Source organism: Coregonus lavaretus (assembly GCF_964263955.1).
Source record: "Coregonus lavaretus genome assembly, chromosome: 32".
In the NCBI taxonomy this organism is placed as follows: Eukaryota; Metazoa; Chordata; class Actinopteri; order Salmoniformes; family Salmonidae; genus Coregonus; species Coregonus lavaretus.
Genome location: NC_140019.1, coordinates 16901975 through 16926113, shown reverse-complemented (window position 1 = coordinate 16926113; position 24139 = coordinate 16901975). Strand labels below are relative to the sequence as shown.

General features: G+C 41.6%; 1 protein-coding gene across 1 annotated transcript; it reads right to left on the bottom strand.

The window, feature by feature from the left end:
* Positions 1-17656: 17656 nt before the first annotated feature.
* smtnl1 (smoothelin-like 1) lies at positions 17657-23571 on the bottom strand (the record flags this gene model as incomplete). The annotated part of the gene is made up of 6 exons (XM_084149704.1): positions 17657-17981; positions 21237-21388; positions 21479-21593; positions 21708-21801; positions 22459-22639; positions 23491-23571. The coding sequence occupies 6 exons, from the start codon at positions 23569-23571 to the stop codon at positions 17657-17659; spliced, it is 948 nt and encodes a 315-aa protein (XP_084005830.1).
* Positions 23572-24139: the final 568 nt, after the last annotated feature.

Genomic DNA, 24139 nt, shown 5'->3' with positions numbered 1-24139 from the left:
GACAATAAATCGGGTCTCAATTTAGTGAACACCAAGGACTCTGCTACACAGTCATGTGGGTCACCTTCAGTTTCTATTGGTATCCTCTCCGCTGGGTTAACTGTAGTACATCGTTTTATGGTTACGTCTAGTTAGGTCAGTAATGTCAAATGCTCCAATACCCTGCCATTGGTCCATACAAATTTTCCTTGCTCAATTAATTCAGTTATTTTATGATGAGTATAGATCACCACTGGGTACCCCATTGTAAATGTGGATGCTTTATCATATGCATACTGTACAGCTGCCAATCCCTGGTAGCATGATGGATACCCTTGTGCTAGTGAATCTAATTTAGCGCTGTAAAATGCTATTGGCCAATTTCTTCTTCCTGCACATGTTTCTAGCATCAAAACTTCTGTTGCAAATCACTGACAGTGGTTTGCTAATACATTAAAAAGGGTTTTGTGTAGTCTGGAGTTCCTAGTGCTGGAGCTGTTTGCATATCCTGTTTTATTGTTTCAAATGTTGCTACAGCATTGCTATTCCGTTTTATCTTTGCTCTTAACTCCGTTACTCCTGCATTATTCATTATTTCTCTTAGAGGGGCTGTTTTTACTGCATTTTCCTCTACCCAATCTGAACTAAATCCTGTCATTCCTAAAAATGTCAGCATTTGTGCCACTATTTGTGGTATTGGGGCCTTACTCAACCCTTCCAATTGTGAGGGTACAATTGCTTTAGTCTGTTGAGCTATAGTTCTTCCTAGGTACTCAACCTGTGTCTGGCAATATTGAAGCTTTTTCTTTGACACTTTATGTCCTCCTTCTGCTAGCTTTTCCAATATGTTTACAGTGTCCTGATGGCATTGTTCTATTGTGGTTGCACACACCAGTAGGTCATCTACATACTGTATTAATGTTCCTTCCAGTGTTAGGTCTTCTAAATCAGCTCTTAATACTTGATTAAACACAGGAGGAGAATGCTTAAATCCCTGTGGCATCCTTGTATACGTATATTGCTGATTTTTGTTAGCAGTGTGTGTGGATTTGGTACCTTTGCTTGTTAGTCTTGAACCACTTAATTCACTGCTCTCAGGTCATGAACTAGCCTCCACTTCTGTTTATTCGCTTTTAGTACTGGTAGCAGTGGCGTGTTACAGTCACTCTGAGTTTTAACCAGTACTCCTGCTTCTATCAATCCCTCTATTGTAGCTTGAATTCCTGCCTCTGCTTCAGGCTTCATTGGATATTGCTGTTTCCATGGAGGTCTTGTATCTGCCTTTACTTTAATGCAGATTGGATTGGCTGATTTTACCAGACCCACATCTGTATCATGTTTTGACCAAAGTTGTTCTGTAATCATACTTTCCATTTCTTTCTTTAACTTGTTTTGTTTCTTCTTTAGCTATTGGCATCTGTTTTTCCTCAGTTATTTCCACTTCTTGTGGTTCCCCCATCAGTTCTGCAAAGCAGAGGACTTTAATCAGGTTTTTGTCAGCAGACTGGAAAATCAATGGATTTTCTGTTTTTTACCATTGCATACTGTTGGGATTTGTTTTCTAATAATTGGATTTGTATGTGATGAATAGCTTAGAAGGAATGCATTAATGATGAGCATAGGTTTGTACTATATTGATATAAATTGTTTCACATAACAGGCTGTGATTCATGTGTGGAACGTTAGGGACAGATAAGAACTTATGTCTCACAATACCCGAACACTCTCTCTTTGTCATCTGTGAACCGTCCAAGGACGTGTACTGCAAAAGTGCTGACTTTCTGGATAAGTTGCAAAACAGCTAGACACCTGGCAGCAGGGATGCGCCAAGGGTCTGGGACTAGCCCGTGCGCCAACGGATTGGCTGAGTAAGTCTAAACCACGCTCAGTCTCTACTCTGATTGGCCAGCAGAGAGGTGGGAACTCTCTCTCTGTCAGAGTATTTGAGGAAGAACCTGTAACAATGGATTAGTTCTCTGTCTGCCCTGCGTGGTATTTCAGTGAGCCCGTATACGAACCATCATACTTATCATACATACATTTTGCATATAATAAATTTAGCTTGGATTGAATATCTCTTGATTATGTTTTCTCTTATTCCAATACCAGATTTGAATTACGCAAATTCTAACAATACTCTTAGCCTTTTTCATAATTGGTCCTAGGTCTTTTGCCTAATATCCTTCAGTCACTAGGAGTGTTACAGTGGGGAGAAAAAGTATTTGATACACTGCCGATTTTGCAGGTTTTCCTACTTACAAAGCACGTAGAGGTCTGTAATTTTTATCATAGGTACACTTCAACTGTGAGATACAGAATCTAAAACAAAAATCCAGAAAATCACATTGTATGATTTTTAAGTAATTAATTTGCATTTTATTGCATGACATAAGTATTTGATCACCTACCAACCAGTAAGAATTCCGGCTCTCACAGACCTGTTAGTTTTTCTTTAAGAAGCCCTCATGTTCTCCACTCATTACCTGTATTAACTGCACCTGTTTGAACTCGTTACCTGTATAAAAGACACCTGTCCACACACTCAATCAAACAGACTCCAACCTCTCCACAATGGCCAAGACCAGAGAGCTGTGTAAGGACATCAGGGATAAAATTGTAGACCTGCACAAGGCTGGGATGGGCTACAGGACAATAGGCAAGCAGCTTGGTGAGAAGGCAACAACTGTTGGCGCAATTATTAGAAAATGGAAGAAGTTCAAGATGACGGTCAATCATCCTTGGTCTGGGGCTCCATGCAAGATCTCACCTCGTGGGGCATCAATGATCATGAGGAAGGTGAGGGATCAGCCCAGAACTACACGGCAGGACCTGGTCAATGACCTGAAGAGAGCTGGGACCACAGTCTCAAAGAAAACCATTAGTAACACACTACGCCGTCATGGATTAAAATCCTGCAGCGCACGCAAGGTCCCCCTGCTCAAGCCAGCGCATGTCCAGGCCCATCTGAAGTTTGCCAATGACCATCTGGATGATCCAGAGGAGGAATGGGAGAAGGTAATGTGGTCTGATGAGACAAAAATAGAGCTTTTTGGTCTAAACTCCACTCGCCGTGTTTGGAGGAAGAAGAAGGATGAGTACAACCCCAAGAACACCATCCCAACTATGAAGCATGGAGGTGGAAACATCATTCTTTGGGGATGCTTTTCTGCAAAGGGGACAGGACGACTGCACCATATTGAGGGGAGGATGGACGGGGCCATGTATCGCGAGATCTTGGCCAACAACCTCCTTCCCTCAGTAAGAGCATTGAAGATGGGTCGTGGCTGGGTCTTCCAGCATGACAATGACCCGAAACACACAGCCAGGGCAACTAAGGAGTGGCTCCGTAAGAAGCATCTCAAGGTCCTGGAGTGGCCTAGCCAGTCTCCAGACCTGAACCCAATAGAAAATCTTTGGAGGGAGCTGAAAATCCGTATTGCCCAGCGACAGCCCCGAAACCTGAAGAATCTGGAGAAGATCTGTATGGAGGAGTGGGCCAAAATCCCTGCTGCAGTGTGTGCAAACCTGGTCAAGACCTACAGGAAACGTATGATCTCTGTAATTGCAAACAAAGGTTTCTGTACCAAATATTAAGTTCTGCTTTTCTGATGTATCAAATACTTATGTCATGCAATAAAATGGAAATGAATTACTTAAAAATCATACAATGTGATTTTCTGGATTTTTGTTTTAGATTCCGTCTCTCACAGTTGAAGTGTACCTATGATAAAAATTACAGACCTCTACATGCTTTGTAAGTAGGAAAACCTGCAAAATCGGCAGTGTATCAAATACTTGTTCTCCCCACTGTATGTGAGGTTCTGTTCCTGGTATCTCAAACCAGGTCTGTATAATATCAGATCCTGGAGCATCTTGTACTTCCATTGCTGCCCCTTCTTTCCCTGTTACAAAACTTCTTCATTATCTCTTGTACTGGCGGTTATATGTTCCCTATCCAGTATACATTTGCTGTTTTCTCTGTAGTCATCATCATCTGTGGATGTATACCTTCCTGATCTATTATTACTCCTTCCGATGTGCATTTGATTTGGATGCCCATTCTACACAGTGCATCTCTTCCTAATAAATTAACTGGAGTGTGTTCTGATACTAAAACAGGTAACTTTTCCTCCTGCTTCTAGTTTTACTGGAACTGTCATAGGTATTAGCTGCATTTGTCCCGAACATCCTACTGTCTTTGCATATTTGCTTGGCATGTGGAGGTGAGAGGCATAATTTGGACTTACACATGAGTAAGTTGCTCCAGTATCTATCATCATGGGTGTGCCTCTGTTATTCACCTGAACCTGCAGCATAGGTTCTTCATCAGCTTGCATAGTTACTGCCACTAGCTGACCCTCCCCTTTAGGATTCCCTGGGCATCCCTAGTATCCCTGATTTGGTCCTCCCCACGGGTTCACTGGGCCCTGTGGAGCCTGTGTCTGAGACTGCTGCCATGCATCTGAGCTGGTGCCATTTCTTTCCCAAATTGCCCTGTTGTGGTTGCCTAGGCAGCCACGGGTTGGTAGGACAATTCCTTCTTGTATGTCCTGATTGATTGCACCCCCAACGAACACCTGGAGGCCCTCTTGGTCCTCCATTTTGGTGTGTCTGCTGCTGTGGTTGGTGCCCTTGATTTTTGGGTCTGTTTCTATTATTTCTGTTTTGCCACTGTCCAGGGGATTGTTGCGTGTACACATTCACTACTGGTGCGGCAGGAGCTCTTTGGCCCTGCTGTTGAGGCGGTGGTTGTGGGCATCCCTGGGTGACAGGTGCCATGGTGCCCTCTTCTGGCGCTGATGGAGTGATACATGGGGCTTGTGTTTATTTTTTGTCCTTTCTTGTCAGCTCTTCCAGCTGCATCTGTGTCAGTTTTCTCTGAATGTCTCTCCCTTGCATTAATCAGTTAAATTAGACATTGAACTTGAACGCTGTACGAATCCTGGATCTAGCTGACGAACAGTTTTTTGTATAGAGAGCTCAGAAATGCTGTGTATCTAAGTAACATTTTGTCTCCTTATTTTACATGGTGAAAAGTTTTCATGGGCACACAATCCAAAATAATAAATGAGATTGAAAAAAAGAATGCTTCTAACCAAAAGAGTCACCTTACCTTCATACTGTACTTAAAACCTAAATCAACACTGTCATTAAAGTGGTTCTTCAAAAATTATGCATAATACTTTTTGGATGCGCATTTGGTGTCGAGCTAATTAATTATACCATGATATTTTCACACATCATCATCTGATCCATGAAAGAATTTTCCGAATGACGAGCCAAGTGACGAACAGCTATTGTAATAGCGCATGCAATGCAACAACAGCCCAAGTGTTGGAAAAAGGTGCGCGAGGAATGTAAATAATATTTTGGTGTCTCATTAGTTACGTCGGTGAAGACAGTTGTGCCTGGATCCACATTGCATCTAATATCCCTAACGAATTGAGGTTGATCATCTATTGTTGTCTGCTTGATTTACAACAGGGTCTTATTAGATTTAACAGAGAAAGCATCAAGTTAATGAGTTCATGTTTTCATATGTTTTTGTGCCTCGGATTGGACACTGAGTCTACTATGCGCAATTGTGTAGGATAGACTATAGAGTAGCACAGTATGAGTCATAATACCCATAAAACCTAGAGGTCAAACAGGGAAATGTTTCCAATCGTTTTTCACCATTAAGCTATTGTCGTGTATTGGGATTATGCCTTTGTTAAATGTTTTTCTTGAAGAAATGGAATGTTGTTCATGTTAGGACAAATGTGGCGTTTGTGGGGTGACGCCCCAGGGGAGACTGGTGATTGGCCAGAAGAGGGAGCCACCCATCTTTTTGCATTGTTTATAAGTAGGGGTTAGACAATGAAAGGGCAGAGCGGCCATTCTGAGGCGTCGCTCTCCGGATGTCATGACATCTGTCACTTATGCTGAAGCTTGTGATCTGAATAAACCTTATGATCAAAGTTCAGTATGAGCGGACTCCTTTGTTTATCAGCAATAATTGCCACCATTCACCCGATACGACAAATGGCGCCCAACGTGGGGCTGGTCTGCAAATCTCCTTTGTTTCATTCAGCCGCCAGGCTAACTCGCTTTGAAGCCATGGCCAGACAAGGGTGAGTTTTTCTTACCGCTTTGGAGCTTGTTAGATTGGATCCTGCTTGTGTACACTGGAGAAATGTACCATACGACCGTGCCTCGTGTGGCGTTATTGCTGTTGACTATGAGTCTGGTAATAATTATTCTAAAATTGTACAGCAATTGAAGGCAGATATTAACGCCAGATATTGGCAGAATAAAGTCAGGGATACGTATGCAATTAGAGCATTGTGAATCTGTTAAAGACCTCGAAACGAGGCGACTCCTTATGAGTGGGCCATAAAATCCTTGCAACGCGCTAGTGTGGGGTCAGGTTGGTTCTGGGAACCATAAGATTATATGTATGTTATGCTCATCTTATAGTCGACAGGTTATTTGTTTGGGGTAACCGCTCATATGATTATCCAGAACTTACGGCAGCATAAAGTTAGCAGGGGATATATGGACAATGATTTAGGCACAATGCAAGGTTACTTAGGGCGTGGTAGGCCACAGTTAGCTAAAGGCTAAGGCTAATGTTAATGCTAAATGGGAGTGTGGTTCATGCTACATGGTACATAGCGGCTAATGCTAATTGTGTTGCGTGCTACATGCTAACGTGTCCTTAGAGGTCCTATTGCGATAGGATAAGCCTCTTAAAATATGTATGTGTGTGTAGAATTCAAAGTTCTACGCAAATGTGAGCTCTGTTATGTGTAATTGTGTGAGTATAAGGTATAAAATAGTGAAGCTGTAGCGTAATGCTATCGTTCTATTGTCTGGGAATCGTATCATTGAATGCATTTGCGCATGCGTTTAATTTTATGACACTACACTACAAAACGTGGGAGTTGTAGTTTATGGCACGAGATTATGAGACGTTGGGTTCCGGTACTAAAAAACTACAAAACGTTGTTTACTAAAACTACAAAACGGGATTGTGGGTAACGTGTCATATTTCTGGGGGGCTGCGTGCTGCAGGAATAGACACAGACGAGGGAACAAAGAGGAGAGATTTTAACGCGAATCTTATAGTTTAAAGCGGCTGGTGTTTGAACATGAAACTATTTGTTGAGATGTAGTGAATTTATACATTAAATATATGTTGACGGAGTATAATGAATTAAATTAAATGACGGATTAAAATAAAATTAAAATGTTTTTGAGCGATCTATTTAGTTCTGAGTTTAGTCTTAGAGTGAATAATGGGTGAACGAAGGAATGTTGAATATGGTTGAGATAACTCAGTGATTGCAGTAACTACTAAAATGTTATTCTGTGTCTTTGTTCTTTTGTCATATGAGAGGAACAAAGGAGAGAGAGAGGAGGGGCTAACGTGTGCGTGACGTGACAAGACGTGACGCGACAGGATCGAGTCAAGGGTTTGAGACTGGTCTGGTTACAAAATATCTGATGTTATGACAATTTCACATAGGCTTGGCAAATACTATTTCATTAAAAATTGCATTTTGGAGGCTATGTGCATCACGGGGGTTGATTGGAGTTGTGTTGGGAATCAAGGACTGACATTATTCTGTACATTTAAGATAATTAGGTGCTTATAGAGCAAGGGGTTATAGAGCAAGGGGTTACAGGCTTTGTTTATGGGTATTGTAGTCTGAAGTTGACTACTTGCATTTGATGGGTTGTGGTAAGATAGCCACCACTAATTGATAAATTGGTGACATAGGATATAGGAATAAAAATTGGTTTTAATTATTCATGATCTTTAATTGATTTTTTTTTTTTTTTTTTTTTTTTTTTGGGTTGTTAGGTTATATTAATAATTAAAGGGGGGAAGCCATAGGCTATATAGTCTAAAATAAAATAATTCACGATAAAGGAATATAAAAGGGTTGTTACAATGGGGAGAAAGGACAGCAAGGCTATAAAAGTCATTACACCGATTGATATAGTACAAAATAGTAACCCTTTGACTAAAGTATGGCTAGGTTATCCGGCAAATGAAACAAAAGTTGCCCTTCATTCTCAAACAAAAACTGATAAAAGATTCCAGCGATAAGATAAACAACGGTATAGAGAAGGTGATAGGAAAACTAATGGCAGAAGTTAGTACACCTTTCTCACATACGGATTCAGCAAAAAGACACCCACCTTATGAGAAGGAAGTAGAGCTTAGGGATGCTTATCCTCAGCTTCCGGTGATCATCCAGGAGGGTGATTGTTGCATCAGAGATGAAGATGAATAATAGATAGAGGACAAGCAGAAACGACAATGAAGATGAATCCAAAACTCCAGAAGGAAGAAAATGAGATGTCTGAAAGAGAAGAGTGAGGTTAAGGAAGAAGATGATGAAGATCAGAGTGATTGAGAAGAGATCATGGGTGGATATGACTCTGTGATCAGAAGGAAGTTGGCAAGAGAGGAAAGAAGGATACTAGAGATTTGATCTCTGATGGAAGTTGAAGGAAGAAGGATACAAGAGATTCGAGTTCAGATGAAGACAGCGAGAAAGAGGAGACTGAAGGTGCTGTGTATTCAAAAGGAGTTTGTCCTACAAGGACTGGCACAGAAGAAATAGAAGGAGATATAGACCGATGCTTATCAGGCCTGGAGGAAGCGAGGACTTTGGGAGAGGTAAGAGAGCTAGAGGAACAGCTTGAGACGCTGAAGAGACAAGGAGAAAACCTGCTGAGAAAATAATCCCAAGAATTGGAGGAGAAGAATAATACATTGAGGTCAAGGAAAGGCCAATAGTAAGAAGATGATGGAAGATGATATTTCGAGGACAGAACTTAGAATATAAGCTTTTGAAGAATCCTGATATGTCAACAGCAAGAAAGAACAGGATCAAGAAACTCTCAGAAAACTCAATCATACAACTGGTGGAGAAGAGAAGCTTTGGTTAGGAAGAATCAGAGTGAACCAAATCAACAATCACTGTTACAGCTTCAACTGAACAATATCAAATGCAATGTACCAGCCACCAAGGGGGGTACCAGATGTTCCATATCCACAGCCAGTTTCTGGACAGACACAGAATTGGAGAGGAAGAGGACGAGAAGGCTTAGAAGGAGGAGGAAGATTTCAGCTACACTTCCAGCAACTTTCAGAAGACTGTTATAATTATGGACAGATTGGTCACTTTACCTGTGAGTGCAATGGGCCAGGAGGAAACAACAGAGAACACTTTTAAGGAAGATAAAGGAGCAAGTCAAGATCACCTGTTCTCCAGGTGAACCCTAAAGATTCTAGAGTGCCTAGAAGATACGAAGGGGGGTGTCAGCTGATAGCATCGATTAGAGAAGAAGAGAAAATATCTAACAATTGAAGTAAAACCAGAGGACTATGAGAAGTGATGGTGAATAGTGGAAAAGCGTTTATCTGTGTTCAGCCTAAAGAGGTTAAACATCTCACTATGTAAAATTAACTACCGATAGGGATTTGAGGTAGTAAAACAGTTAATTACTCTTAGGGAACCAATTGAGCTATGCTATAAAAAATCAAGGAGAAATTAAAATAGACATACTAATATTATAACATATACCTATTGTAGTGTTGGGAAGAGATGCATTGTTTAAATTGAATTGTACAATAAGATGTACACTAGACGGATGTCTGGTAGAGGATTTTGAAGAATAGGGTTTTTGGGAATCATATTTGCTTAAAAAGATAATATCATAGGAAGGATGATAATCTATTAGACTGCCTATTAGACAATCTGTCTGAAAAATAAAGTTAAAAGGGGTGACTGTTATTCTGGGTTACATTCTTACACCAAGAGATTTCAGGCTAGGCTAAAAGGTGTTTAGTCGTTTGCCAAGTCTGTGTGTAAAGAAGTCAGAAGCAGGTGGGGACTTTCCCGATCACATATTCTAAAATTTGGTGGTAAAGGGATTTTGTGAATAAATCAGTGGAAAAGGTTTTTAAAGGTTAGGAGAAAAGATTAGATTAAAAAGTTAGGAGAACTAGATTGAAGGGACTCTAAGACAGTAAGCTAAGTTTCAAAGTTAGTAGTAAGAGAGAGAGAACAGTGGTGAAGGACATTCTAGAGTTTAGGGGGAAGATATGGTAGGAGTTTAGATCTGTTAGGAGCAGATGCATTGAGAAAGTATGTGTTGCTGAATAATAAGAGAAGATTGAGGGTGATTGAGTATCTATATTTACAATCCCCAGCAGGAAGATCAAGGTAATTGTTGGTGTATTTTTTATAATCAAAAGTTTGAAAGTCAGGGATTAGAGATAGGACTGAGAGTTGGGAAAAAGTGACACTAGTGGTGATAGATGGAAGTACAAGCAAAGACTTCAAAGCTTTGGGGAAAATGGATGAAGTAACAATAAGGACATTAACACTTCAGTCTATTAAAACAACAGTGAGAAGCAATTTAACTCTTTCAACATTGATAGTTATTAAAGCCATAAATATATCGCATTTGATTATAAGGGAACCAATAGCTCCAGCACCAATTTTAGAGGAAAAATACTTATTAGGGTTAGGATGGGGACGTTCCTCCCACATGGAGAGATAATTATGGAGAAGAAGTATTGTTATCAGGACCAAGAGTAGAAGCTGTTGCACCTAATCAAAGGAGGTATAGTTTGGAAGAGGGTTATGAGTGACTGTTCACTTATGTTGCGTAATGATAAGAGAAGATTAGGGAGAATATGTGTACTTATCTAGTGCAAGCATAAAAATTTGTTCCGGTTAAGAATTTTTGGTTAAAAGGCTATGTAATTCGTAAAGTGACGCTTATAATGGAAAATGTGAAATCTGTTGAAGCTTCCGCAGTCACCAAAGGAGGTCAGGAGAAGTATATTATTACAGTAGACACTCCAACAGTAAATAATACACATAGGATATCGGTAGAAATAATTGAGGTTAATACATCAACTAAATCAACTACTTTAATGGTAACTTTGGAAAGGGATTAATGATACGATGGCAATACCAAATGTAGGAAGTATGACACCGACAACAACTTTTCTGAAATTAAAGGGGTAGCAAGAAGGACTCAGGGGTTTATGTTACGGATGGAGAGTGCTGTCAATGATAGTACGAATAGGGTTAAAATAGGAGAACAGATAGTAGTAGAGAGAATATAGATTCATCATGGAGGTACAGGATGAGGTCTTTGATTTTAATGACAGACAAGGAGAGGTATCTGATCAGTACCGCTCGTTAGGGAAGAGAGAAACTAAATGGATGGGTTTGATTCTTCTGTTGTGAAAGTTAGAGATAGATGGGCAGGTTCCAGCAGCTCATTCTGTAATATCAGTGAGGAATCTTGAGGGTCCATGTCTGTTGAGAATTCCAGCACCAGACACGTGGGGTTCGACCTCTATCAAGTGTGTGTCAGTCTTATGCGTTGTCATGACTGTGGTATCAGCAACAGTCAGTAACAGATAAAATAATGTCGTGGTCAAAACATTTGTTTAAGCCTAGGTTTAGGTGTTATTGGGTTAAGTGAATTAACTTGGGTGCATTTGTTAGATGGGAAGTAAAATCAGGTAACAGCAAACCCTGGAGCATTTGAGGTGAAACCATTGAGGGCTAAAAGTTGTTTTGTTCTAATAAAACATATGATGTAAGGGGTATGTTTATGGGAATATCAGATTGTGATGATTATATGATGACTTTGGATAAGCACGAACATAAGGTTAGAGAGGACAAATATAATGTAACTTTTTATGTACCAGGTAGTAAGAAGAGCAGGACTTTGAGGGTTAAAATATTAGCTTTTGCCTGACAATGTGACTATGGGAAATTTTAGAGATATTTTGAGGGTTTGTGGTGATAAAGCATATATATTCTTACCCTATGGATGGACAGGATGTTGTTACATGTCAACATTGAAGCTTCCATATGAGGTTTCTACCATTAAAAGAGGGGTAGCACCGGACACCGATAAATCTGAAGCTAGGTTTGAAATAGGGTGAAAAAGACATGGTGGCATGTCATAGTCTTCAAGCCTATCATTGAAGGATAAATCTAAGGGAGAAGGGGGGACTTTTTCCATGGTATGGTGTAACATTTGGGAAGATCCTATTGATAATGTTAGTTATACTTTGAGTCCAGATAGTTCAGATATTATCACTAGGGTTATATATGCATTAAAGAATATAAGGGATGCATTTGGTATATCTGAAGGAGCTGGAAGTCAGCGAAGACTTGGTTGCAAGATCAGGTAGGCCCAGTAGGGGCAGTGATGGTTCAGAGTGTAGTTGCAGCTTTGATAGCACTGTGTGAGATGTTTGTAATTTGTTACTGACCTTTGAGAAAGCTATGATATTGAGATAGGTTGGAGAGTGATGCCTGGAGACAACACTCAGATGCCGTTGTTGACTGTTCCTGATCTGGATGAAGATGGACAAGTGGAACTGAATGGATAAATATCATTTTTGATAATTTGATCATTTTTCAAAAAAATGTTTCAATATTAGGGTGATTTTGGTATGATTTTATGAATCAAAGGGGGGAAAGGGTTAATGTGATTCATACATCATTTATATATCATTTCTATATTCTTAGTTGATATTGATGTTTAATTTGAAAGTGTTGTTTTGCAAAAGATACTATTTGGTCTTTCCTTTTCTTCCAGAAGCATTTGGGGGACATGTGGAGATTGAAATACTCAAACAAGGACAATATGAAAGGACAATGACTGGAGGAGATAAAACAAGGAGGGGTGGAAAGATTCCGATTCCATCATCAACAGTCCATTGGAAGTCGAGACTACGGGGAGATGAAGTGTAGTGGACTACATTCCAGTGTCTGCAATGAAATATAGACATATTTGATGTGTAATACATAATTGTGTCATATTCTTAGGTATTAATTTTTGTAGAATGATGTTTGATGTTATTGAATACATGTGGGGATCTTAGATGTTTTTGTTTATTTCGGTGATGCTTAGGGACAGGGAGTCTAGGCAGGGAGAGGTCCACTGTAGGGTCCAATGGGTTGACCAGCCTTAGAGTGGATATTTTTTGGATAGGATTTTGTTTGCAGGGGCTTACATGTGTATTTAATTGCATGATAGTTTCAAATGCATTTACATTGTTTATGAGTTTATCGGGAGTACCGAGGTGGTTGCCTGGGGCAGAGGGACCGTGAGAGAATTTTACTGTCTTGATTAATGGATGGATTTGGAACGAAGGTTGCCGGACAGTTTTTCGCTCTTACACTCCATAAAGATTTGTTCATATTTCATAGTAATGTATTCACACTTCATAAACAGTTATTCATATTTCATAGAAAGGTATTTACACTCTAGAGAAGAATGTTTTTTTGGTTTAATGTTAAAGATACTCAATAAGATAAATTGTCACTTGTCATAATCCTATTCTGTTTGTTTTCGAGACTGTTTAGTCTCGAAGGGGGGAAATGTCGTGTATTGGGATTATGCCTTTGTTAAATGTTTTTCTTGAAGAAATGGAATGTTGTTCATGTTAGGACAAATGTGGCGTTTGTGGGGTGACGCCCCAGGGGAGACTGGTGATTGGCCAGAAGAGGGAGCCACCCATCTTTTTGCATCGTTTATAAGTAGGGGTTAGACAATGAAAGGGCAGAGCGGCCATTCTGAGGCGTCGCTCTCCGGATGTCATGACATCTGTCACTTATGCTGAAGCTTGTGATCTGAATAAACCTTATGATCAAAGTTCAGTATGAGCGGACTCCTTTGTTTATCAGCAATAATTGCCACCATTCACCCGATACGACACTATCCCATAGGGGATTTTGGAAACACTTAAAATAAGGGCTGTGTTTTGTGTAGGCTTACCCTTGTCCGAAAGAGATTTACATAATAATAATAATAATATGCCATTTAGCAGACGCTTTTATCCAAAGCGACTTACAGTCATGCGTGCATACATTTTTGTGTATGGGTGGTCCCGGGGATCGAACCCACTTCCTTGGCGTTACAAGCGTCGTGATCTACCAGCTGAGCTACAGAGGACATGGTTATCAAAACGTCACGCCAGGGTAAGCCTACACGAAACACAGTCCTAAGCCTATGTTGTTTTATAGGGGGAGTTATGGGCCAATTTGCATATATTCACTTTTATTCTTCTAGTACACATGTGAAACTGCATAAAAATCATTTTTATTTTGGTTTCAAACCATTTTGGAATTTTGATCCCAATGTCAAACATTGGCCCCATTATTTATAGAAAGACCCTTACAGACAGACGTTCAATGTCTACTATGATGGTAAAGGTTTATCTTGAATTTGTGTAACAGTACGAGAAATTCTGAGGTGCTGAACTGCTAATAAGTTATGTATTTCAAGGCTGCTAGTGGTTAGCTAGTAGGGGTAAGCCAGGGGTGTAAAAGAGGCTACGCTAAAAGTGTTTTCTTTTTTTTTGCTGTGCCAAAATATTCTTTCAAAAACAATAGGAACGCTTTCCCAACATGACTTTGTCAAATTCGGATAAAATATACATTTCATTGCATTTTCTTTTCACTTCAGCCTGGACTGTGATCCGGCTCATCTGAGTGATCGCAGTTGTAAATGAGAACCTGTTCTCAACTGGCTTACCTGGTTAAATAAAGGTGAAAAAAAAAAAAAAAAAAAAAAAAGTGAGTGTATGGCGTCATGTTTTGGTTTAGTGTCTGCTCTGCTACGTGCAGATCCACCTGGTTGCAGCGATAGAGAAATCAACCGACATCCACCAGGTAAGAACATGGTGCGACTTTCTGTAGGCACCTGCCCAGCCTCCAAAGTCCTGTGTGGTCTCCCGGCAGTGGGTTTCATCCTTATTGTCTCACCCACCTCCAGCTCTGGTAGGTCTCAAGCATTCCGGTCGTAGAAGCACTTAGCAAGCTGCTTTCTGTAGGGAAGTTGTCGGTGACGCCAACCACGACCTAGGGCTCAAGTAGCTTTTTGGCTATGGGGATGGGAGTCTTCAGACGTCTCGACAGAAGGACTTTGCATTGGGCTGCTGTCCATGTTTTCGGCGGGTGTGTTCTGCCACCGTAAGATGGCTTTCCAGAGGTTGTGTCCGTCATGCAAGGCCTTGTGTAACAGGTTTTTTGCAACCTTGACAGCTGACTCTGCCTTGCCTTTTGCCTTTGGGTGCCTTTGAAAGGAGGTCATGTGGTCAAACTCCCATTCTGAGGTGAAACACTTGAACTGTGCAATGAATTATGTGCCATTGTCTGTGATGACCTTGTCAGGCTGGCCTTGCCTTGCGAATTGTGCCTTGCAGCGCTTTATGACTGTCTCTGCAGACAAGTCAGGGAGCAGTTCAATCTCCCAAAAGTCAGAGTAGTGATCAACGATGAGAAGATCGTCCTTTTGTCTGTGACTGAATAAGTCCATGCTGACGATCTGCTAGGGCCTTGTGGGCAATTCTTGCAACATCATGGTTTCATTTAGCTGTTCATGAGCATGCTCATTGCATGTGGTACAGCTGATGACAAAGTCTTTCATTTCTGCCTGCATGTTTGGCCAGTATAATGTTTTGCGTGCTTGGCGGGAGCATGCATCACCTCCAATGTGACTGGAGTGTGTGCGGGTAAGCATCTCTTGATGTAGTGATTTGGGGATAATGACCTTCTGATCTCTGAACAAGATTGCCATTTTTTGCCGATCTCGTCTTGAAAGGTCCAGTATTCTCTCACTGTGAAAGGGGTCTCCTATTAGTTGTTCCTGCTGTAGGGAGCAGATGGCATGTCGCTGACAGGCACTGCTCAGAGTGTTGCTGATGTACATCTCTGTTCCTGGCTTGTAGATTACCTTCAGGCTGTAGTTTTGCAGTCAGGAGCATGCTTTGAAGCCTTTTGGGCACGTTGGGGAGAGGTTTGTGATCAGTTTCAGTGGTGATCAGCTCAAGTAGGGATGGAAGCGCTGGCAGGAGAAGATGATGCTGAGGCACTCTTTTTCAATTTGCGTATAGTTTTGTTCGGTGGGGGTGAGATCTCTCGAGGCAAAGTGGTTCTTCAACCAGCGATGGGCTGGGCTTCCTGCATGAGGCAGCATCCAAGTCCACTTTGGCTGGAGTCGCTCTGGATTGTGACAGGCTTCATAACGTTGTATTAGTGCAACACTGGCATGGATGAGGGAAGGGATTTCATCTTCTGCACCGAGGCTTCGTGTTTGGGTAGCCAATGCCATGCTGTCTCTTTGTCCCGCAGCCATCACAGAGGCTCACAGACTGCTGACAGGTGTGGAACTTTGTGAGATAGTTTGCAAAGCTGAGGAGACACTGCACTGCTTTTGCATCAGTCGGGTTTGGCATGTCGAGGATCGCTCTTACTTTCTCTGGGTCCGGCTTCAGGCCTTTGCGCTGAGAAAATGTGGCCATGGTGGACCCCGTTTCGTTCGATTTGCTTCTGTTTAAGAAACATTTTGCAACAGAATCAGCTAAATGAATACACCCCTGATCACCCGCACACACAGTTCACTTTCATAGCAGCCAACAATCTTTTCTTGTTTTTCACAAATGTTTGTAAATAAAGTAAATGTAAACAAACACTATATAGCCTCAAAACATGGTTAAAACTATAATTTTAAAATACCGGATGGTCAGTCCTTGCATCCATAGCTCTGTCTATGAATTTGAAAGTGGTTACATTTCTCCAGCTCCATCCCTCAGCTTTTTATGGAAACAGGGGCAGGGAATTCGCTTGGTTATTGTTTCAACTGCTAATTCCACTTTAAAGGATGCCTGGGTAATGCCAAAATGTCACCAATGTTTCAACTTCAATCAATTATTTCTCAATTATGCTCTAAGATACAAATGTAAAATAGAGGTCAATAACCCTTCCTCCAAAGGACCCTTTTATGGATAAAATTGAATGAAAATCCAAAAAATCATGGTTCGAATCCAGGCTCTGTCGTAGCTGGCCATGACCGGGAGACTCATGGGGCGGCGCACAATTGGCCCAGCATCGTCCGGGGTAGGGAAGGGAATGGCCGCCAGGGATGTAGCTCAGTTGGTAGAGCATGGCGTTTGCAACGCCAGGGTTGTGGGTTCGATTCCCACAGGGAATGAAAAATATAAATAAAAAATGATGTATGCACTCACTAACTGTAAGTTGCTCTGGATAAGAGCGTCTGCTAAATGACTAAAATGTAAATGTATTTTTTGGGGTTCTACTTTTCTGATGAATCACCCATCATCATTGTCATAAATCATTCGTTTTTCTATTCAAGATAGATCACCATGAACCCAAGGGCCATGAATAACTTTATCCATAATAAGTAGATACATGGGTGGTCTGTCTGATGAATAAATCAAAAGAATACATAATAATACACATTGACGTTTAATGTTCCTGCGCACAAACATCCACAACACACATGATAATGAAATTGGGGAAAAAACACAGCATGTTAAATAATGTTTAAAATATCACAACAGGTTAGAATTTACACACATTGTTGGAATCTGAGCATAATTCCAAACCTTCAGTAAGCCAGCTTTTGAATACACAGTAGTAATGTGTCACTCTTTAAAAAATGATGCTCATATATGCTACACACACACTCGTGTTGAACACTGTAAGACTCTACTTCATGATGTAGCTTATTTGAAAAGTCTTTCTGAATCTCTCTCCTTTGGTCTTTTCAATTTATCTTTAGTATTAGCTTAAGCCTGTGCTTCAACTAACACTACAACTTCTCTTTCCTCTCTCTATTTCTCTTTATCTCCCTCCACCGCTGAGCTCTCCTTGCTTTCTTTCTCTTTACCATCTTTCCCTTTGTTCCTCCCCCCCTCGCTCTCCTCCTCTTTTTTCTCTGTAATGGTTTCTACCTCTCCGTCTGTCATCCTTTCACTCTTATTTTCCTCTGATGTGTCCTTCTTCTCCTCTTCTTCCTTGTCCTTCTTCTCTTTCTCTATTTTGGAGAGGTGATGACAGAGGGCCTGGACGTAGGTGAACACACACATAGGATCCGGTCTGTTCCCCATCAGGATCATATCACCAACCTCCAACAGGGGGTAGCAGTCAGCCATGGTCCTGAGAGAGAGAGAGGGAGAAACATGGTATAGAGGAGACGGACCCACTGGTTGCCCTCTAGGTTACAGAGAGCTAGTAGTCCCATCCACCAAACTACCAGGTGTGAAACAGGGAAGGGACTCAGGGGGTATGCTAATTTGGTATAGAGCAGACCTAATTCACTCTATTAAATTAATCAAAAGAGGAACATTTGGCTAGAAATTCAAAAGGAAATTATCTCAACAGAGAAAAATGTCCTCCTGTGTGCTAGAAGACAGATCCTCCATCCTGGAGGGGGAAATCAATCATTTCCAGACCCAGGGACATGTACTAGTCTGTGGCGACCTAAATTGAATTGGACAAGAACCTGACACCCTCAGCACACAGGGGGACAAACATCTACCTGGAGGTGACAGCATTCCCTCCCCCATATGCCCCCCTAGGCACAACCACAACAACATAACCAACAAAATGGGTCACAACTCCTGCAGCTCTGTTGCACGCTGGGTATGTACATAGGCAATGGTAGGCTTCGAGGGGACTCCTATGGTAGGTACACCTATAGCTCATCTCTTGGCAGTAGTACTGTAGACTACTTTATCACTGACCTCAACCCAGAGTCTCTCAGAGCGTTCACAGTCAGCCCACTGACACCCCTATCAGACCACAGCAAAATCAGTCTACTTGAACAGAGCAATACTCAATCATGAGGCATCAAAGCCAAAGGAACTGAATAATATTAAGAAATTCTATAGATGGAAGGAAAGTATTGTCGAAACCTACCAAAAAACTATTAGGCAACAACAAATTCAATCCCTTTTAGACAACTTCCTGCACAAAACGTTCCACTGTAATAGTGAAAGTGTAAACTTGGCAGTAGAAAACCTAAACAGTATATTTGACCTCTCAGCTTCCCTATCAAATCTAAAAATATCTAACAGAAAACCAAAGAAAAGTAACAACAATGACAAATGGTTTGATGAAGAATGCAAAAACCTAAGAAAGAAATTGAGAAACCTATCCAACCAAAAACATAGAGACCCAGAAAACCTGAGCCTACGCCTTCACTATGGTGAATCACTAAAACAATACAGAAATAAACTATGGAAAAAGAAGGAACAGCATAAATGATAAAATATACAGACCACAAATTCCAATTGGCTATACTTAAACTCTTTAACATCATCCTTAACTCTGGTGTCTTCCCCAATATTTGGAACCAAGGACTGATCACCCCAATCCACAAAAGTGGAGACAAATTTGACCCCAATAACTACCGTGGGATATGCGTCAACAGCAACCTTGGGAAAATCCACTGCATTATCATTAACAGCAGACTAGTTCATTTCCTCAGTGAAAACAATGTACTGAGCAAATGTCAAATTGGCTTTTTGCCTAATTACCGTATGACAGACCACGTACTCACCCTGCACACTCTAATTGACAAACAAACAAAACAAAACAAAGGCAAAGTCTTCTCATGCTTTGTTGATTTCAAAAAGGCTTTTGACTCAATTTGGCATGAGGGTCTGCTATACAAATTGATGGAAAGTGGGGTTGGGGGGAAAACATACAACATTATAAAATCCATGTACACAAACACCAAGTGTGCGGTTAAAATTGGCAAAAAACACCCACATTTCTTTCCATAGGGCTGTGGGGTGAGACAGGGATGCAGTTTAAGCCCCACCCTCTTCAACATACATATCAACAAATTGGCGAGGGCACTAGAACAGTCTGCAGCACCCAGCCTCACCCTACTAGAATCTGAAGTCAAATGTCTACTGTTTGCTGATGATCTGGTGCTTCTGTCACCAACCAAGGAGGGCCTACAGCAGCCCCTAGATCTTCTGCACAGATTCTGTCAGACCTGGGCCCTGACACTAAATTTCAGTAAGACAAAAAGAATGGCGTTCCAAAAAAAGGCCAGTTGCCAGGACCACAAATACAAATTCCATCTAGACACCATTGCCCTAGAGCCCACAAAAAACTATACATACCTCGGCCTAAACATCAGCGCCACAGGTAACTTCTACAAAGCTGTGAACGATCTGAGAGACAAGGCAAGAAGGGCCTTCTATGCCATCAAAAGGAACATAAAATTCGACATACCAATTAGGATCTGGCTAAAAATACTTGAATCAGTTATAGCACCCATTGCCCTTTATGGTTGTGAGGTCTGGGGTCCGCTCACCAACCAAGAACTCACAAAATGGGACAAACACCAAATTGAGACTCTGCATGCAGAATTCTGCAAACATATCCTCCGTGTACAACGAAAAATACCAAATAATGCATGCAGAGAAGAATTAGGCCGATACCTGCTAATGATCAAAATCCAGAAAAGAGCCGTTAAATTCTATAACCACTTAAAAGGAAGTGATTCCAAAACCTTCCATATCAAAGCCATCACCTGGATCTTGGAGAAGAGTCCCCTAAGCAAGCTGGTCCTGGGGCTCTGTTCACAAACACAAACAGACCCCACAGAGCCCCAGGACAACAACACAATTAGACCCAACCAAATCATGAGAAAACAAAAAGAGAACTACTTGACACATTGGAAAGAATTGACAAAAAAACAGAGCAAACTAGAATGTTATTTGGCCCTAAACAGAGCGTACACAGTGGCAGAATATCTGACCACTGTGACTGACCCAAACTTAAGGAAAGCTTTGTCTATGTACAGTCTCAGTGAGCATAGCCTTGCTATTGAGAAAGGCCGCCATAGGCAGACCTGGCTCTCAAGAGAAGACAGGCTATGTGCACACTGCCCACAAAATGAGGTGGAAACTGAGCTGCACTTCCTAACCTCTTGCCAAATGTATGACCATATTAGAGACACATATGTCCCTCAGATTACACAGATCCACAAAGAATTTGAAAACAAACCCAATTTTGATAAACTCCCTTATCTACTGGGTGAAATACCACAGTGTGCCATCACAGCAGCAAGATGTGTGACCTGTTGCCACAAGAAAAGGGCAACCAGTGAAGAACAAACACCATTGTAAATACAACCCATATTTATGTTTATTTATTTTCCCATTTGTACTTTAACTATTTGCACAGTGTTACAACACTGTATATATATACATCATCTGAGTGTAATGTTTACTGTTAATATTTATTGTTTATTTCACTTTTGTTTACTATCTACTTCACTTGCTTTGGCAATGTTAACATACGTTTCCCATGCCAATAAACCCCTTAAATGAGAGAGAGAGAATTACTTTTCAACACACACTCAGACATAAACACACACACACAGCTTCGTACTCTGCTGTGTTGAAGGCCAGGGTGAAGTTCTTCTCTCTCTCAGATGCGTTCAGGGCTGAGAAGTCAAAAGCGTCTGGGAAGAAGCGATGGATGAGTGCACAGAACGCCAGCCCATCACACCATGAAGATGAGAAGTTCTCTATGGAAACGCCCTGGGAAAGAGAGGGTGGCAGGCAGGGTTATGGTTCCCCAGATGTCAGTTCTTATGTCTCTTGTGCACATGACCATGAACATCTCCTCACCTCATAGTTGCGTGTTTTGTTGGCACACCATGAAAGCACTTTCTGTTTGATTGATGCCCCGTTTGCCACAGCCATAGATGATCTCTGAAGTTTGAAGTTGCGGACAACCGGTGTCCTGAAAATAAGTCAAAAGACAAATACAATTCTTCCCATTAAAATGTTGTTATATTAATAAATGTTATATATTTAATTATACACATTGTGTCATATTACACATGTCAGAACTTACTCAGGTGCATTTTGCTGGAACTTTGCTATGATGTCATTTTTAGTGGACGCCCTGGCAGAGCGTGCAGAGTTCCGGGGTCGGACCACAGAGGGGGCTGCAGAGGATGGGGTAGAGGCGGTGGGATTCAAGCCACTCTTTCTTTTGGTCTTCGCTTGCTTCTCCACCTCCTTGCTTTTCTCTTTAACCTTTCCTCCTCCTGCCCCTTCCTTTTCTTTTACTGGTTTGCTCTTGTTCTCTGGTGCCTTCTCTCCCTTCCCTCCCTCTCCCTCTCCCTTCCCTCCCTTTCCCTTCTCTCCCTCTCCCTCTCCCTCTCCCTCTCCCTCTCCCTCTCCCTCTCCCTCTCCCTCTCCCTCTCCCTCTCCCTCTCCCTCTCCCTTCCCTCCCTCTCCCTCTCCCTCTCCCTCTCCCTCTCCCTCTCCCTTCCCTCCCTCTCCCTTCCCTGCCTTTATTTTTCTGTCTTTCCCCTTCTCTTCATCTCCTTTTCTCTTTTCTGTTTTCCCCTCTTCTATCTTTCCTCCCTTCCCCTCTTTCCTGGCATTATTTTCTCCCCCCTTCTCTTTGTCCTCTTTCAGCTCCTTCTTTTTCTCAATCTCTCCATTCTTGACCACCTCTTGCCCCTGTCTATTCTTGTCCTCCTCCTTCTCTCTCCCCCCCTTCTTCTCTCCGTTCACCACTTTGGGATCTTCTGCTTCTCCGGTGTCTGCACCATAACACGGCCCCTCCTCACCCTTACAAGCTTCTTCACCATTACCCTTATTGGTGTCGGTTACTGGCTGAGACTCCTCTATGTTTCCAATGCTAGCCCCTGCTGCCTGTTCTGGAGCTTTCTCCCTATTAGCCCCTGACTTGACCCCATGACCTTCCACGGTGTCTCCCGCCAGGTGCTCTCTCTTAGGGGGGTCACACTCCTGCACTGGAGCTTCTCTCTCTGTCTGAGAGACAAACCAGATATGATTACAATTGGCGATTATGAGCACTTGAGGTAGTTTGGTTAGGGTTATAGGACAGAACTGTTGTCAGAGACCTGATTTTAAATCAGTTGTTGAGGGGAGAGACTATGGTACATAGTTAAGTACTAAAATATGAAATTAGTCTGCTTCACTCCAGGGAATCCACATTGTTACTTAGGTGCTCAGAACACATGCCTCCGGCTGTACAGAGTTGTTTATTGCTGTAATATCACACACACGCTTATCATAATGTTTCATGGCTTTAATAAATTACAACTCAAACATATTACATGTTTATGTTGTTTTTATGTTATGCAAATATTCAACCTAATTTTAAGATATATAACATCGCAGATAATACAGTATGTTGGAATTATGTTATGTAAGTGCACTTGAGGAACTGTCCCAGGTGTCACTCCTGGTCATGACTCAGGGTAGTGACTCATCAGTGGAAATAGGATAGACACACATGTTTGTGTGTGTGTGTGTGTGTGGTGTGTTGAGAGAGAGAGAGAGAGAGAGAGAGAGAGAGAAAGGCAGCAACATTCCTGTGTCAGAATTTGGCACAGGAACAGGTGTAGCCCAGCCATGACCACCACCAACCCCTCCCACTATCTTCGCTCCAAATACTAAATCGGACCACACCACAAATACATCTAACAACTCTGCCACCTCATTGTAAAGCTACATGGCTCATGTTGTATGTGTTTTTTTCTTCTTGAAAATGTGTGCATTTTTTTTCTGTAGATGTTTCAGGATTGTCTCTATGCATATTGTCTTGGGGTTGTCTGTATCTGTTTATGGGTGTGTTTCCTTCATCAACACACTCACACCTGATTGTTGTTGTTGTCCTCCATCTGGTTGGCTGTTGCATCGTTCCCAGAATCCTCCTGGTGGAGTGATACATCGTCCATGGTTTGGTGGACTTCCTTTGTCTGTTTGTCCAACTTCTTCTGAAACATTAAGTCAAATCAGACTCTTCCTTTCCAAGGTTATTGGATTGCTCCTGATCATTCAATATCTATGTTCATTCAATGTCCCTTCCATCAATCAGTGTAGCCTCAAAGTTCTGTTCTAGGAAGAAACCTCACTTGCTCTCTCATTCTCTCTATTGCTCTCTCTCTCCCTCTCTTTCTTTCTTTCTTTCTTCTCTCTCTCTCTCTCTCTCTCTCTCTCTCTCTCTCTCTCTCTCTCTCTCTCTCTCTCTCTCTCTCTCTCTCTCTCTCTCTCTCTCTCTCTCTCTCTCTCTCTCTCTCTCTCTCTCTCTCTCTCTCTCTCTCTCTACCTCTCTGTCTATATCTCTCTGTCTATATCTCTCTGTCAGTGCTCTCTGGTGTGTGGTTAGTGAGTGCCTCCTGCCTTGCGAAGATTCCAAGCCACTTTATCTGACCTTTAGAACAACCTCCAGAAATAGAGCTAGTGACATCGGCACAGTCCTACAGCTGCTCTGGAAACCATGTTACACAGATATATACACACACA